Source organism: Mixophyes fleayi, chromosome 8 (assembly GCF_038048845.1).
Source record: "Mixophyes fleayi isolate aMixFle1 chromosome 8, aMixFle1.hap1, whole genome shotgun sequence".
NCBI classification, from domain to species: Eukaryota; Metazoa; Chordata; class Amphibia; order Anura; family Limnodynastidae; genus Mixophyes; species Mixophyes fleayi.
Window position 1 is genome coordinate 72835944 of NC_134409.1, and position 18102 is coordinate 72854045.

General features: G+C 38.9%; 1 protein-coding gene across 3 annotated transcripts in view; it reads right to left on the reverse strand.

The window, feature by feature from the left end:
* Positions 1-9087: 9087 nt before the first annotated feature.
* UCHL5 (ubiquitin C-terminal hydrolase L5) overlaps positions 9088-18102 on the reverse strand; it is a 117368-nt gene continuing 108353 nt past the window's right edge. For all 3 annotated transcript variants that reach the window (XM_075182726.1, XM_075182728.1, XM_075182727.1), the window contains one exon: positions 9088-9373. In XM_075182726.1, coding sequence (XP_075038827.1) covers positions 9332-9373 — 42 coding nt within the window. In that variant the 3' untranslated portion in view covers positions 9088-9331. The remainder of the gene's footprint in view (positions 9374-18102) is intronic.

An 18102-nucleotide genomic window follows, 5' to 3' on the forward strand; every position in this document is an offset into this window, starting at 1 on the left:
AGATAGAGGATATCCTAAACATCTATTACTAGATGCTCTGAAAAAAACAGAGGAGACAAATAGGAATGAATTAATGCAGTATAAGAATAAGGAACCAAAAACTGGATATGTTCCGTTCATCACCAATTATAGCGTAGGTGAACGTAGGATTAGGTCAACATTAACCAAACACTGGGAAGTATTGAGAATGGATCCCATTCTAGCTAGTATCCTACCCACTAAACCTGATATTGTTTTCCGCAAGAGCAGAAACCTTAAAGACGCTCTAGCTCCCAGTATGATACCAGAAAGTACCCTGAACACTAAAAAAACATTCCTGGAAATCAAGGGATTTAACAAATGCAATCACTGTAATATGTGCAAATATGCACATCCAGACAAGAAAATATTCTATAATCATGACAACAGCATAAAATATGACATTAAACAATTCATGAATTGCCAAACATCATCCGTGATTTACCTATTAGAGTGCTCATGTGGATTGAAGTATGTGGGCAAAACTAAGAGACCACTGAAATTGCGGATACAAGAGCATGTCCGCAATATAAAAAACCGAATAGAATCACATTCAGTATCTAAACATTTCATTAACATACATAACTCAGACCCTAGTTCCCTTACGTTTAAAGGAATTGAAAATGTTCGATTAGGTCCAAGAGGGGGAGATATCCAGACGAAGTTGTCTAGACGTGAGATGTTCTGGATTTTCCAATTAGGTACTTTGGCCCCTGCTGGTTTTAATGAAGGCTATGAGATTGCACCTTTTCTATGATCTTTTATGACTTTTATGTATTTTTATATGTATTTTTATGTATTTTTATATGTTTTATGGTTTACTTTACCTGAACTATTCTCGTGCTATGTATTGTTTTAAGTTAACATTTTATAATGGTATACTCTATGATTGTAATGCATATCTGAGCCACTACCCTGTTACAATTTGTAATTGATTAGGACATATTTATAATGACTCACTTGCATATACTATATGTAATCTATCTTACCTTATTCATGCACTATTCTATATATATTTACTGTATATTTGTAAATGTCTTATATTTTATATTGTGTCCACCTACATTGGATCCTTAGATCCCGATATCTATCACTATTTCCAGCACTTTAGCACCTGCACTAAGATGGCCGTTTTCTGGAGCCATTTATTCACATTTCCTTTACAAAGATGGCCACCGCCATCACCTGTACAAATATGGCCGACAAAAAGGTCATTCCACTAGAATTCCCCTTTACCAAGATGGCCACCGCCATGTATTGCATTTAACTTTATCATAATCACTGTTAAATCTTCCCTCTCATCCTTGCACTATATCCCTCAACTACACCTTGAATAGCTGAATAGGAGACTGTCTGTGATTAGTAAATACGACAGTATCGTAGCCGCGCATGGGCAGTAAGACCGATGGGTCGCGCATGCGCAGTTCGTCTAGCGCAATGCGCATGCGCAGTTCGTCTAGCGCAATGCGCATGCGCAAAATGGCGATGCGCATTACTATAAATAATCCCTGGTTTTAGGCCACACTTATCACCTCCTGAGGAAGTCAATATCAATATCTACAATTTAACCACTATGGCTATATTTATCCATTTATATGTTAATAAACACACTTATATATACATGTCTAGCTTTAATATACTTTTTTTATGTTCTAAAACGTTCACATGTTTTGGTGTATGTGTGTGTTTGTTTTCTTGTCTCTTACACCATAGTATGTATGTGTATATATTTTAATATATGTACACACACACCTAAAAAATAAAGATATATCTATATATAATCATATGCACACATTCACAACCACCTGTTTAATGTTTATTCATTCATCTATATCAAAAATATAACTAAAATGGGTATATTTTAGATAAAGAGAAATGAGTATACATAAAACAGTGGTGATTGAGAATGTGTGCATATAAAATATATAAATATATTTAATTTACATTGAAAAAAACTTTTGGCTGCATGATATACACACACCAAAATCCTATGTTATTATTGTCAAGGTGGGGTTCTTCTACATATTGGTTTGTATGTATACAGATTTCAATCGACAGCTGTGTGTACATTGTAAAATAAATTTTGTATACAAACAACACAAATGTACAGTAACAATAACCATGGGCAATGATAACATATGATTTTCGTTTGAGAATATATTTTAGACATGAGATATGTGTGTGTGTCTGTGTACATGTGTGTGACTGGTAAAATATATATAAGTATCAATATAGTCAAACAAAAAACACTTACCAACTTGGCTGGCAGCTGTGTCAGGACGTCCTTTTGAGCTTTTCTTAGATGGCCACTTGGAAGTTGGCTCTACAATTAAATTTTACAGTGTTAAAATTAAAATTATTTTAAAAAATAATAAAAAATAAAAAAAATTTAATTAACACATCATCATAGATATAAACATATATACATACCTTCTGATAAATATGTTGAAGGTTCCTCTGTGTCCACAGCACCTTCCACACCTTCCACGAGTACAGGATCCAGGACCTCAGACAGCCTCACTTCCCAGGGTTTCATGCTGATATTTGCAGGTTTCCCACCACCAGTTCCTTTTGAATGCCTCTTGGACGCAGCCATCTTCTTTACAATCCGCTTACAGTCCCGGAAACGTTTCCTGCAATGCTCAATAGATTTTGGAACTTGCCCACAAGAAGTCACCTTGTCAGAGATCTGACGCCAGATCTGGTTCCTCTGCTGATGACTTGTGACATGTGCCCGTTTACCATAAAGTACATCATAGTTTGTTACTATCGTGTCCACCAGGATGTTGTTCTGCTGCTCAGAGAAACGAGGTGCTCTGGTGATGTTACTACCACCTTCCTCAGGATCATCACCATCATCTTCTTCAGCCACTGTAGATTGCTGCGAGGGTCTGGTAGCCACTTTTTTAAGGAATCTCTGTCTTCTTCTTTCTTGTGCTCGATCTCTTTCTTCTGTTTCATGCTGCCACTCTTCTCCACTGCTATCTTCTTCATCCAGGTGTACCTGTTCAGAAAGATTTTCCCTATGCTCCCTAGACATACTGATAAATAAAAGTAATGCTGGAGCTAAAAAGTAACTAAACTTTTATTTAATTGTGATTATTGCACACTTTTTCTGTATGCAGTATATTGATGTCTGCTATTAAATAAAATGTGTGGTGTTGTGTAGTGTTTGATTTAGTGTGTGGTGTTAGTACTGTGTAAAAATATAACTTACTATAATGTAATGCAAAATAAAATGTAATGCAATGTATGTAAATAATGTGAAAATAATGAATAAAGGTATATAAAGATGCAAAAAGTACAATCCAGAATCTCACAAAACCAGAAGGTCTCAGGAATCAGCCACCAGCATCGAAATCTCTGCAAAATGGCACTTTGCAAAACAAAGTTGTTGTTTTTTACAGAAATGTGGGCGGGAAATCGCGAACGGCGGGAAAAGGGTAAAAAAAAAAAGCACTTCGTACAAGTCGGATATTATGCGATAAGGGGCTGGGTTAGGTATTACAATTGAATACCGTAATTTTCGGGAAGTTGATTTTTTGCGATGTCCGCGGTTCCGCTTATTCGCAATATATTACGCGAATACGCGGAATTGAATACCCCCCATAGTGTCCCTGAACACTTTTCAAAGTATCACCATCATGACTATTCCCTCCTTAAATTTATAGGTATTCAAAAAGTAGAAAAACCTTGGAGGGGAGGCGATTTTATAAAAAAAAGATCTCACAGGAAGAAACCAAACACATCTACAACTTAAAGACTCTAGCACCGAATGGTCTAAATATTGATTTTGACCTAAATACTTTCTAATGATTCCTGTGTCCATCTTATATTTAAATTACTTTGCATTTATTCTGCATATTTTCCATCAATCACGACTGCTACATGTTTCAGACTAAGTCGTTTGCCTGCAGAGTTTTTTGTGGGCGTGCCTCACCCCTTCAATCAACAAATACCCTATCACTGAACAGTCATGCTAATCGGCATACTATAAGAAGGCCCTCTCCCTGACACAACACTCATTGCTGTTTATTTTTCCCTGAAGAAGCCCCCCGTGGGGTGAAACGCGTAGGTATTACACCACAAACAGCACTGATATCGATATCTTTACTACCATAACACCTTCTATAAAGCGACACTCGACTTCCGCTTTTTAGCGCGCATGCGCCACGAGCCGACTCTTCTCTCTCCCACAACCCAGTGGGCCTGTCTACTACGAGACTTGCAACGAGAGGAACCGGAGGATGCATCCTCGGTAAGTGCACTACCCCCATCGCGGACTTAATAGCGCCACATCAAGCGGAATACCGGTTTACGGGTTTGAGCTCTTATTTCTATATGACACACGGACTATTGTTTTTGAAGATTAATACTTATAGTGCGTCAGCCTATACGTCCGGTTTACGGTTTGATTCATTCACTAGTCCAGCTCATAGAAATGTGAAACAAGGGATTTACAGACTCTATTGGACTATTGCTATAGAAGCGTTTTTACGATCCCTTTTGTGTTTCAGCTGGTCAAGAGATTATGAGACTATTTACATGGTCTTAAGGTACAGCTTGGCGGTATGATTTACCTGCTTCCGGAATAAACACTAGCAGAAGCTGTGTATATATTTATATCCCAGTTTTACTATAAAGTACCTAATTGAATTGGGAAATCCGTTCCCGATGGATGAACTACAGTGTTTACTCCTCCTGTGATCACACTTACTTCAGTGGCTAAGCCGGCTGGCTTTAGCATCAGGAGCGAGTGACTGTTGTCCAAGACTTCTGTCACAACGAACTGTACAAAACACATATGATTCATGATATGTGTTCATATGTTATCCACCGTAGTTGTTTTATTACTCTCAAACCTCTCACCTTAATAAACACGAGTACACCGGCTGGTTTACTTGTTTAAAATCATTTGTATTGTTCATCACATTTTTACCTTTCTTCCCCCCCCTCTCTCTATCCCAGCGCCGGGGAACCTGGCATATTCTACGTTAGGGGTTGGGACCATTCCCCTTCTGTCTTTTTTCCCCTGGCTGCAACCACTCTCTCTTGGGAAGCGCAGATTATCCATTTCTGTTTAACACACACACACACACACACATTAACCCGTGCATAATACTCATGCATTCTTGTCAAATCAAGCTACTTAAGGTCTTAAAAAGGTTCTTGTCATGCATTTGGGTCTAGCCCAGGCCTTCTCAGGGAAAGCGCGTTACTTCCCGACGCAAGCTCCCTTTTTAATGTGTGTTCATGAGGTAAAATTACCTTACGAAAATGAGTTTGAGCCCTCCACTCGTCAATTTAGGCTTTTACTTTTATATATTAGATAATGCTAAGAATTTAGTAGGTCAGTGTATAACTCCGCCCAGCAGGTGGCGCTGCAGCTTTTTTTTTTCACACAGACTAACACACGCCGCTAGGCTTATATACATTAGAGAGATTAATATATATATATATATATATATATATATATATATATATATATATATGAGATATAGAGATATAGAGATATATATATATATATATATATATACACACACACACACACACACACACACACACACACACACACACACATCTCAATGTAGATACATAGAATAAACAGTGTATTTTTTATATAATTATACATAGATTCAAGTTTTGTATTTCTAAAGTTCTCCCTATTGTATAAGAGGCCTCATGCTGCCATAGGGACTAAGAGGAGGCTGAAGGGGAGTTGCAGCCCTTCCAATGTAATGAGATGTGGCTTTTGAATATCTTTGCAAGAGTTTTTTTTTAACTGTCATTATACAAATCTACTTGACTATCAGCTTCTTTTAAGTGATTTTTGATACCAACTACCGTTTGATTTGTTTTGATATGCTGTTGCATTCATCAAGCCTTCTGCCTATTTATGCAAGACTGTCCATCTAATTTTATGTTTGTCTCTAGGTTGCAACCTATATTTAATGGTCTACTTATTGCTTATTTCTGTGCAAGAATAAATTAATTCATTTTACAATAAACATTATTTCCATTTGTGCCAAGATCTCTTCTGTTCTCCTGTATAGGAGACCAACAGATATTGTTGATTCTCCGCATCTACACTTGCAAATTAGGTATTGATTTTGAAAAACTCTATACAAAACGCTAGCTGGCAAAATGCGCTGGTCATGAGGAATCTAAGTTGCTAATCAGAAAACACTTTGGGGTAAATTTATCAAGCTGCGGGTTTGAAAAAGTGGTAATATTGCTTATAATAACTAGTTAACTAATTCTAGCTGTCATTTTGTAGAATGTACTAAATAAGTGATCGCTAGAATCTGATTGGATGCTGTAGGCAACATCTCTACTTTTTCAAACCCGCAGCTTGACAAAATTTACCCCTTCGTGTACAAACTGGATTAGGTACTTGTATTTGTGATCATTTTTTTTTTTATACATTTGTGGAAATTTTTTGTCATTTTCATCACATATTTTCTCTCTCTTCTCATGCTGATCCTTAAAATAAAAAAAGCTTTAAAAAAAATATTAGTTGATTTATTCTCTCTCATCAGCTATAGGATACATCTGATTGAGTGGAACGCTGCATTGTTAATTAGAATATTTGATTAGTGTAAGATATTAACGCCTACTTTAACTTTTTCTCAATAGACATTATGACCAATGTGAGCTGTTCCCATACATAGTGAAAAGTATATTAAATCATTTAAATATATTTTTATTTGAAATGGTCAATTATAATGACACCTTCCCAAAAAATTACAGTTGTACATAGACTCTACAATACATGATTAAATGCAAGCTGCTTAAACACCTGGGGGTAAATGCAGCGGTTTTGTCAACTCGCGGGAGTTCGGCGAGTTGACAGCTAAAATTTAAAGCGGCGCTGACTTGTAAATGCAAGTTGCGAGTTGACAAAACCGGACCATAATACATTTACCCCCTGATGATTTCCTGGATTCTGTTACACACTCTGATGAAACTAGCTCTGTTGTGAGAGAAATGTGTCAGTTGAAGGATCATCTCAGGAATTGCCAACATTGCTTCTACCTTGAACACACAGACTGTACTATTGTTGGAGAATGGGCATCGGGGAAAATGAATGATACACATCTAACATGCTCGTTTAAACAATCCATAGACACTGACTGTGAATGCAATCTGCAGCTCTGGAGCACAGATGGTAAACAGTACCCCGCAAGGATTTACCTATATATCTTGTATATAAGCAACCTCCTATCTCTGAGTTTTAACATATAAGAAGCTAATTATGGATGTTGTGCACATTACCACTATTAAACTTTTACCTAAACAAAGACTGATGGCATTTTAATATTCTCATGCAACAAACTAACTCCAACAAAGACCAATTAAGTTTCTTTTCCAAGTAAGATAGTCTTTTAGACAACATTGTTTACGACTGTATAGAATATACAGATGGATTAGCGATATGTCTATGCAAGTGCAAAACAGAGATGCAGTTTATACTGATTATTTTAATAAGATTTTGTAATTTAACATTTCCATGTATACATAGTTAAAATGTAGGTTTCCCTTTTAAGTAATCTTTTGGAAACATGAATTAAATGTAAAAAATGTTGACTAGAATTTATATGGGTATTTGAGTATACTGCATTTTCATTCTTTTGTTTGATTGGTTAAAATCTATTGGGGCTAGGGAGCTCTTCTTTGCGGGAATAGCATATACACATTTCCCGCTATATATCAGATTTTGATAATTGGGCGTCGTTGCTTAATTTTATCATTTAGTGACAAATAATCAAATGAGTATGTGTGTTCCATGATTCCATTATAAATACACACTTCGATGTTTAAGCTTGATAGCTGCAGATACCTGTAAATATTCAAAGCAATTATGCATTCTTTAGTTTTGGGAATCACGGTAACGTTAATACAAGTTGGTAAGCTTTATTAGCCACAGGTTTAACTAACAACTAGTTTATTAAAGTGATGATCCCAAAGCATACATGCAATGGATTATAAAATGCTAGAAAATTTTAAAGACCAATACCACATTTGGATGGAACATTTTGATAAGTAATCCCCCAAATCTTCCAATCTCTCATACACGAAGTGCACGGATAGCTCCCCATCGCATGTGAGATCATGATTTGCATAATTAAAATCAGGCCCCTGCAATAGGTGTTCTTCATTTGTAAGTAGATAAGAAACAGAACCCTATATTGATTTTGCCTCCTGGTGCCACAATTGCACAGCTGACATTCCAAGTCCCAGTGCCAATAATTATCATGCATATAACTTTATATCAGTGGACCCTTGGTTTCATCATGGATCCCAAAAATGCAAATAAAAGGAATCCTAGGGTAGGGAGAATTCAGACGAGATGCATCATGGATCAAGGGGGATTAGTTTCCAAGATTTTCGTTTCATATGTGGTATCTTCAAATATAGCTCTTTCGCAAATATTAGGTGAAATTGCTGCCTTACCCTTCCCAGCTTGCTCTCACCTCCTACATTCTACCAAAAGTTTGAGATATTAGTCCATTCAGGAAAATAAAGAATACTATTTTGTTGATTAGAAAAAATTCCCAAGACCTCATAGGAAAATATTTAGTATGAAGAGTCATATCGACAAAAAGCAGTGGGGTTTTACTAGACATTAACAAATTTGCATTGTTTGTTCCAGATTTTGCTATCCTGCATTATGCGAGATAAATGGCATATGTGTTGCTAAATCTGTACTATACCTGTATGTGTTAAGCCATCTTATTTGTATTAAGGTTTTAGTCTTGCGACAAAGTCCCATAAAATGAAATGCATAAAATCAGCAATACAGAACAGTTATTTCCCCAAGACCTAAACATTTGTGAGATAGCACTATGTTAACTCATAAGCAGTGTATCAGAAATATTTAAGTGATAAACACAAAGATAAAAAGGTTATACACCATGCTACTCTCCAAATCAAACATTACAAATATTAAAAAAAAAAAAAAAAGTGCTCAAAGAAAACGGACTTCATATAATTGGTTTTAATAACTCAGCCTTCAGGTATTCAAATTACATTAGTAAATGAGGGTACTGCAATAATAGCACACACTGGTTCATCTCCTCAAACTTTTATTGGTAATATATTTTAAATTAATACATTCTAATTTAGCCTACAGTATTTATTGCAATTGTGGGTATTCAAACAGAGATGAATGTTTATACAAAATGGAAATATTTGCACTGCATGTATATTACATGAATTTTTTTGGTGGCTAATTTTCTCAAGTTCTTTAACTAAAGAAGATAGAAGCAGGGCTTCTGAATCTTGCTGGGAAAATGTAGCGGTCAGGAGAATATCATTTTCCTTCTGGAAGTCGCCGTGTTTGCTTTCCTTTGGCCTAAAAATAAAATAAAAAAAAAATTATAGTTAGAAGTAATATATATTAAAGTGCTTAAAAGCAAGATTTTTCTTTTTTTCTGAAAAGACAATAGGCTATTTTTAGAGGCATTTGCTATAATTAAGGTCTGAATGAAAATGAATTTGAATAATGACATTAACCATGCACTTTTGGATAATGCAGTTTGTAAACTGCTGCAGGGAGAAGTATAACAAATTCTATTTAACTTCCATTTAAATCTATTAGTTAATGTATAAGAAGTTTTCAATGCAAAGTAATACATTTACAGTCATGGCCAAAAGTTTTGAAAATTACAAATATTTTTTCACAAAGTCTGCTGCCTCAGTTTTTATGATGGCAATTTGCATATACTCCAGAATGTCATGGAGTGATCAGATGAACTGCAATAAATTTCAAAGTCCCTCTTTCTTCATGACAATGAACTTTATGCCAAAAACAACATTTCCACTGCATTTTAGCCCTGCCAGTAAAAGACCAGCTGACATCAGGTCAGTGATTATCTCGTTAACACATGTGAGTGTTGACGAGGACAAGGCTGGAGATCACTCTGTCATGCTGATTGAGTTAGAACAGACTGGAAGCTTTAGAAGGAGGGTGGTGCTTGAAATCATTGTTCTTCCTCCATTTACAATGGTTACCTGCTAGGAAACACATGCAGTCATCATTGCTTTGCACAGAAAGGGCTTCACAGGCAAGGATATTGTTGATTTCACCTAAATCAACCATTTATCGGATCATCAAGAACTTCACAACTATTGAACCTCTCTCCTTTGAAGAAGGCTTCAGGGCGCCCAAGAACGTCCAGCAAGCACCAGGACTGTCTCCTAAAGTTGATTCAGCTGCAAGATTGTGGCATCACCAGTGCAGAGCTTGCTCAGGATTGCAGCAGACAGGTGTGAGTGCACCTGCACGCACACACAGTAAAGAGAAGACTTTTGGAGAATGGCCTGGTGTCAATAAGGCCAGCAAAAAAAAAGCCACTTTTCTTTCCGGAAAAAAATAAACAAACATCAGGGACAGACTGCTATTTTGCAAAAGGTACAGGGATTGAACTGCTAAGGACTGGGGTTAAAGTCATTTTCTCTGATGAATAACCTTTCAGATTGTATGAGGCATCTGGAAAAATGCTTGTCCAGAGAAGGAAAGGTGAGCGCTACCATTAGTACTGTGTCAGGCCAACAGTAAAACATCCTAAGACCATTCATGTGTTGGGTTGCTTAGCAGTCAAGGTAGTGGGCTCACACACAATTTTGCTTAAGAACACAGCCATGAATAAAGAATACTATCAAAACATCCTCCAAGAGCAACTTCTCCCAACCATCCATAAACAGTTAGGTGATGAATAATGCCTTTTCCAGCATGATGGAGCACCTTGCCATAAGGCAAAAGTGATAAGTGGCTCGGGGATCAAAACATCAGCATTTTGGGTCCAGGGCTAGAAAACTCCCTAGACCTTAATCCCATTGAGAATTTGTGGTATATCAAAGAGGCTGGTAGACAAACAAAAACCCACAAATTCTGACAAACTCCAAGCATTAATTAGGCAAGAATGGGTGGCCATCAGTCAGTATGTGGCCCAGAAGTTGATTGACAACATGCCAGGGCAAATTGCAGAGGTCTTCAAAAGGAGGGTCAACATTGCAAATATTGACTTTTTGCATAAAATTTAATGTAATGGTCAATAAAAGCCTTTAACACTAATGAAATGCTTGTAATTTTACTTCAGTATAACATAGCAACATGTGACAAAAAGGTCTAAACACAATGAAGCAGCAAACTTTGTGAAAATAAATATTTGTGTCATTCCCAAAATTTTTGGCCATGACTGTACATAAAAGCCTGATTTTTTAACACAAATAACTGAATATACATTAATTAATGAGTGAGCTAAAATGATAACTGTCAATCACAGTTTGTACTATTAAAGTATTAAGGTTAACCTCCGATCAAACAACCCTGAAAAGTTTAAGAGGTTGTGGTGAAAGAACTCTATCAAAGCTAGCTAGCGACCTAGCTAAACTTCCCCAAACCCCTGATTCAAATCACCCCAAGGAGTGATCAACAACCAGCTAAATCTGTGCAATATGTTGCTCTAAAATCAAGCCCCCAAGACACTAAACTAGAGAAATACCACAACACAAATGTGGCCATAATACAAGGCCTGGCAGAATGCCCAGCCCAAAGAGAACATATTTAATTTAATGAGGTCAGAGGTTCTAGTTGTGATTTCCAAATGATTCCAGATCATGCAGACTAAACACACTTCCTTCCAATACAAAAGTGATGAGAAAAGACAATATTGAGGCACAAAGTATGTCTCCCTCAGCTGCAATAAAGTATACATCACTACTCTTTGGCTATCACATATACTGTTTCGCTTACTACATTTGCTATTTCTGATATTTATAGCCACCCCACTCACCTGGACTGTTGTGAGCGACCTTCTCCAGGTTAGGCGAATGACCACCAAGTCATTCCTTTATAAAACACAACACTAATTAACCAATTTAAAGAAGTGCATTATTATTTTTTTTCAATTACCCAGTTGTTCAAAGCATGGTAAATGTGCAAGGTAATTGAATGCACACTATTGGAACTCTCTAACACCCTGTGTGGATTAATAAAACCCTCCAGGACCTACATTATTTAAAAGGGGCAGAGCTTTGGGTCAAATGATGTGACGAAAGCTAAAAACTAATTTGAGAATTGGGTAGTAGTGTCATGGCAGCACTGTAACCTAACAGTACACACCCCCAAAATGTTGTTCCATATCATTTGGACAAAACGGTAACAATCATGTAGAAACTTCCTTATGAAAGTAGTTCTAGCATTAAGTCTCACCCAACTACAAACATTCTAATTGTCTAAATAACGACTCCAGATACCTCAAGTGTCATGGTCATTCCTATTTGGTAACTGGTTTTAGATATAGTGGATTCCTAGATGGGAATTCCCACCCCTCGGTTTCCTCTCTTTTTCATTCTTGGTACAGTAGATAACACCATAACCCGATTTTATAATAGACTGTTCCTCATGAAAACTCTTTGAGGGGATTAAGTGACATCCAAGATGCGATAATGATTTTACGTTCACATTGCAGGGATTGAAAAAAAAAATAATCATGTACACACTCACAGAATAAATTAGAGACAGTGTGGGGTAAATGGATTGGGAGAAACCTTGGATAAGGGAGTGAGATGTGGTTACCAGAGAGGAAAGGCGATTGTCATTGGCCGACTGGAGAGGATGGGAGGGAATATGTATGGAGAGGGCAGTGGCGTTGAAGAGGGCCTTGTGTATGAGTGTGTCAATGGTATATTGGATGAAGGCAATATATTAGCATTATATATATTTGTTGTTTTTTTATTTTATCTTATTATTTTCTTTTGATGTGGTGTTTTTGATGGCAACTAAATTTTCTTTGAGTTGAGGAGAGACGTGAGCAGCAGTGGAAGAGTTAATCCTAAGAACAAAAAAGTTACTATTTAACTCCAGGATTCTGTAGGGAAAGGGGGGGCCACTGTTTGGATTGGCAGAGAGGCGAGACTGGAAAATAAGTGTAGCTGTAGCATTAAGTATAGATTAAAGAGGTGCAAGATGGGAGCAGGGAGGTCTGTAAATAGAAGGTGGCAGTAGTTGAGAAGAGACATGATCAGAGTGTTAAGAGTTTGGGTGGTATCATGGGAGAGGAAGGGTCTGATATGGACAATGCTGCGGTCAACAGTGACAGAGAGGTCAGGAGTGGAGGAGACTCTTGATGGAGGGAAGACGAGTTCAGTTTTGCCACGCTAAGTTTGAGAAAGCATAAGGACATCCAGGAGGAGATGGCGAAGAGGCAACTGGACACCCGAGAGAGGAAGGGGAGAGATCAGGAGATGAGATGTAGTGTGTCGTCGTCGGTGGCACTGGAGCCCGAAGAAAATTAATGAGCTCACCCAGGGAGGAGGGTACAGAGAAAAACCAAAAGGCCAAGGACAGAACACTGTGGGACACCTACAGGAAGGATGGATGGAGGAGGCAGCAGGAACCAGATAGAAACAGAGGAGGAGTGTTTGGAGAGGTAGGAGGTGAACGAAGAAAGGACAGTGTAAGAAATACCAATGGCGTTAAGGGTGTGTAGTAGCATTATATAAGCGAATGGACTTTGTCATCTGTAGAAGGGCGGAAGGAGCACAAGAGCTTTGGGTAGAAGGAGAGGAGGGTGAAGTGGTAGGGGCTATAGAAGAGTGATGGGAGGTGGAGATTGTGTGTCTGATAGCCTAAATTTTGTAAGTGAAAAAGGAAGAAGAGTCAGTGGCAGTAAGGGAGGATGTGGGGCGTTGGGGGGGGAGCCAAAGGAGTGAGGGCAGCAGGGATTGGAGGACCGTGAAGAGATGAGACTTGAAGAATGATTGTTTAGCAAGGGAGAGGACAGAACTGTAGAATGAAATGATGAACTTAAAATAAAGGAAATTACAAAACCAACCAACAGAAAAAGTGCAAGAAAGATCCTGTTAAAACATCACAGTAGAATAAACAAATACTTATTAAAATTTATTCAAATCACTACAAACATGTACACATAAATAGGTTAAAAGTAAACGAACTGCATTATATTTCACATGAGATCAGAGTCCATCCACAATCCAAGAAAAAAAATTGTGTCTAATGCAATCCACAAAGCTTATAACCAACACCTTTATATGATACATAAATCCTTATTAGTCACGATTATTCAACTAGCCATCTTGAGGGCAATAGAGACATATAGATCATTACATTAGACATATAGCCATATATATGGTTTGGGCTCCACCTCCTAGAGCTTCATACAGAGTCAGCCTTCTGAAACATATCATTCTCTCTCCGTTGTAAAAGTCTTACCCCCACTCTGAGCTTGTATAAAATAATTTGTGTAAAGGAAGTGGTGGGATCCAACCGGACCTTGAAATCTCAAATTAATCGATCCAAATAACAAGTTGGCAGCAAATTCTGTGATCACAGTAGAATGGAGTTCACTGATGCGTTTCTCCACTGTTAATGTATGGTTTCCTCAGAGATAGCTGCATTTCTCAGCAGCTTGCTTTTAAACTCACTTCAACCAATCAGGGTTAAGTGGCTATTGCAATACATGTGTTAATCATGTGCAAACTAATTAGCACATTAAACAAAGTATCCACTACGGTGATATTCTCAAAATACTTTCTGCAAGTTTAATAGTTAAACAAATTCAACAACAGAGCTATAATAATTCCATCATTGGATTTCATATATAGAATCTTTCAACATTTAAAATGAAACAATATTCATTTGAATTTTTTTTTTTAAACTAAACTAGAAATACTTCAAAATTATAAAATCCGGATATATAATCCTTTTATATGTATTAAATTCTCTTCAAAAATTCTTGCGTGCAAATATTAAAAAAACAAACTCCTATTTAAAATAAAAAATTAAACACTCATGCTCTTAAAAATTCTCAGGCAGACAGTCTTTCTTCAAGAGACCCACTTAACTGAACCACATGTAACATGCCAAGGAAAGCTCTTCTCACAGACATACTTCACCTCAGCCACCTCTAAACACCGAGGAGTGGCCATTCTGGTAAAACCATCTGTACCGTTGGTGGTGTGCCGCTCAATTGCAGACCCGGATGGGCGTTTTCTCCATATTAATAGGCACACTAGGTCAGCTACCGGTCACAATAATCTGTTGCTATGCTCCCAATAGTGCCCAAATCCTTTTCCCTCAGAAGCTTTTCAGCCGTATACACAAACATGCCGAAGGCCATTTGCTTATGGGGGGGCGACTTTAATATAATTCTAGACCCCTCTCTTGATAGGACACAGATGACTACGCCTTAGCCTCAGCCCCAAGCGCATTCCGTTCGGCAGGCCAATCAATTTGCCGCATTACTTAAAGAGCATTCCCTCCTGGATGGGTGGCGGGTGATTAATGGCACGGACAGGGGATATACTTTCTATTATCACCCCCATAATGTATACACCCGAATAGATTATTTTCTGATTGACACTCGTCTGGCCACTAAGATTCGCCAGTTTGCCTGGACAGACCACATGGGAGTGTCTCTTCAAATGGACGTTGCAAATCTTCCTAAGGGAAGCTCAACGTGGCGGTTGGATGATACTCTCTTACTTAACTCCGCGGCATGTCTGGAGATAGCAGAGGCGCTTAATGAATTCTTTGCTCTAAATGAAACCCCTGACATATCCCTGTCCACAATTTGGGAGGCACACAAGGCCACAATACGTGGACGTCTTATATGTATCGCAGCCTCCCGGCGTAAAGAGGAACGGGAGCAGATATCTGCACTGGAAGCCCGACTTCTCTCTCTGCTCACACAGCATCAGGGTTCATTAGATCACTCACATCTGAGGGAACTAACGATAGTCAGGGGCCAGCTCAATGCGGTGTTATCCCAAAAAAACAGCTCGTACTCTCAAATGGACCCAGCAACTTTTTTACGAAAAAGGCGACAAGGCGGATTCCCTACTAGCCTGGAAACTCCGCCAAAGGCGCACACGCAATGCGATTTCCTCTATTAAAAATTCCCAAGGGCAGTTGACATACAATCCAAACTCTATATTGGAGGAATTCCAGACATACTATTCATCACTATATAATTTGAATGAAGCAGACTAGCCATCCCATGACTTAGACAAAATAAATGCGTATCTGCAATCCTGCCACCTCCCGCGACTGTCAGACGCAGAGATCCAGTTTCTCAGTTCTAACATAACAGTTGAAGAGACTACTTCAGCCCTACGTAGCATGAAGATAGCCTCTGCCCTGGGTCTGGATGGACTCCCTGCCAAATACTACAAAAAATTTGCAGTAATTCTCAGTCCAAAGTTATCCACGTGGTTTAATGCCATCCTTGACGGGACCCCCTTTGATATAGCTACGACCCAAGCCCGGATTACAGTTATTCCGAAAGAGGGCAAAGATCATTCCCTCTGTAGTAGCTTCCGCCCCATCTCATTACTTAATGTGGACCTAAAAATATATGCTAAAGTCCTTGCGAATAGGGTTAACGTTGTGCTCCCGAAATTAGTACACCCCAATCAGGTTGGATTTGTCCCAAGCCGGCAGGCAGCAGACAACACCAGGCGGACCATAGACCTCATTCAACATATTAACGAATGTAAGTTGCCCTCCCTCCTCATGACTCTTGATGCCGAAAAGGCATTTGACCACATTGGCTGGCCCTTTATGATGAAAGCACTCGCTGCTTATGGTTTCGAAGATCGTTTTTTGAAGGGGTCTCTGCCTTGTATGTCAATCCGACTGCTTCTGTCCAGGTGAACGGGGGTTCCTCATCGGCCTTTCAGATTCGAAATGGGATCAGACAGGGATGCCCCCTCTCCCCCCTCTTATTTGCATTAATTATAGAACCCCAACATCTGCGGCATACAGCTATCATCTAGCACTTATAGGATTGCACTTTATGCGGACGATATCCTCCTTACTATCACCAATACCCTAACGTCGCTACCCAACTTATTCCAAGAACTTAACAACTTCTCTATAGTATCGAATTTTAAGATCGATTCCGCTAAGACAGATATCCTGGATCTCAATATCTCCCCTAAGCTAAAGCAGCTCCTGAAGCTAAACTTCCCCTTTCACTGGAATTCCGAGTGTATTAAATACCTGGGTATTAGACTTACCAGAAAGGTAGAAAATCTCTACCGGGCAAACTATCCCCAACTTATAGCTTCTCTTAAAAAAGATATGGTCTCCTGGGACAAACTCATGATATCTTAGGTGGGGCTGATTACATCAGTGAAGATGAACTTGCTTCCCAGACTGCTTTACCTCTTTCACACCCTCCCTATTCAAATCCCTCCCTCTGTCCTAAAAATGCTGCAAGCCTCTGTAAGGCGATTCATCTGGTCAAACAGAAGACCCAGGATCTCTGCAACGCCCTCCCATGGCAGGTGGCCTCGGCATCCCTAACTTTCGGAATTATTATTATGCGGCTAGATTAGCTCAATGTGTACAATGGCACTCTCCGCCTGGAACTAGGGTCTGGGTTGATATAGAATCGGATCTTCTGGGAGGCTCACCGATTTGCTCTGCACTTTGGCTTCCAACTGCTCAGCGCCCAGCCCCCGTCCGAACTCACCCAGTAATAGCTCTCTCCTTCTCAATCTGGACCCGGTGTAATAGAATGGCGACTGTCTCCCACACCCTCGATAATGATACCCCTCTGGACAAACCCAGCCTTTACACCTGGTCTTGCACGCCCTATGTACACAAAATGGGCAGGGGAAGGTGGAATATTGCTACTAAATCATATCACTAGGACACAAACATTCCCTCAGATCTCAGACTTAGCGGGCCGGTGCAGGCTTGTGATGGGACAGTTCCACCAGTACTTACAGATTAGACAATATCACCAAAAGGTCAAGGCTCAGTTATCATCTAGGCCTCCCACTGGGTTTGGGAATCTATGCCTTTCTGGAGCATCTTCAAAAGGTCTCATTTCCACGGTATACAATGCATTACTCCCCACCTCCGCAGAGGTCAAGGACCGATTCCAAGCGCAGTGGGAAACGGACCTGGGAACGTCCCTAGATCCAGAAGAATGGTCGGACGTTTATGAGTGGACAGCGCGTTGCTCCATAAATGTCCGTATCAAAGAAAATGCCCATAAATTGCTCCATAGATGGTACTATGTACCTGCTAGGCTTCATGTTATATAC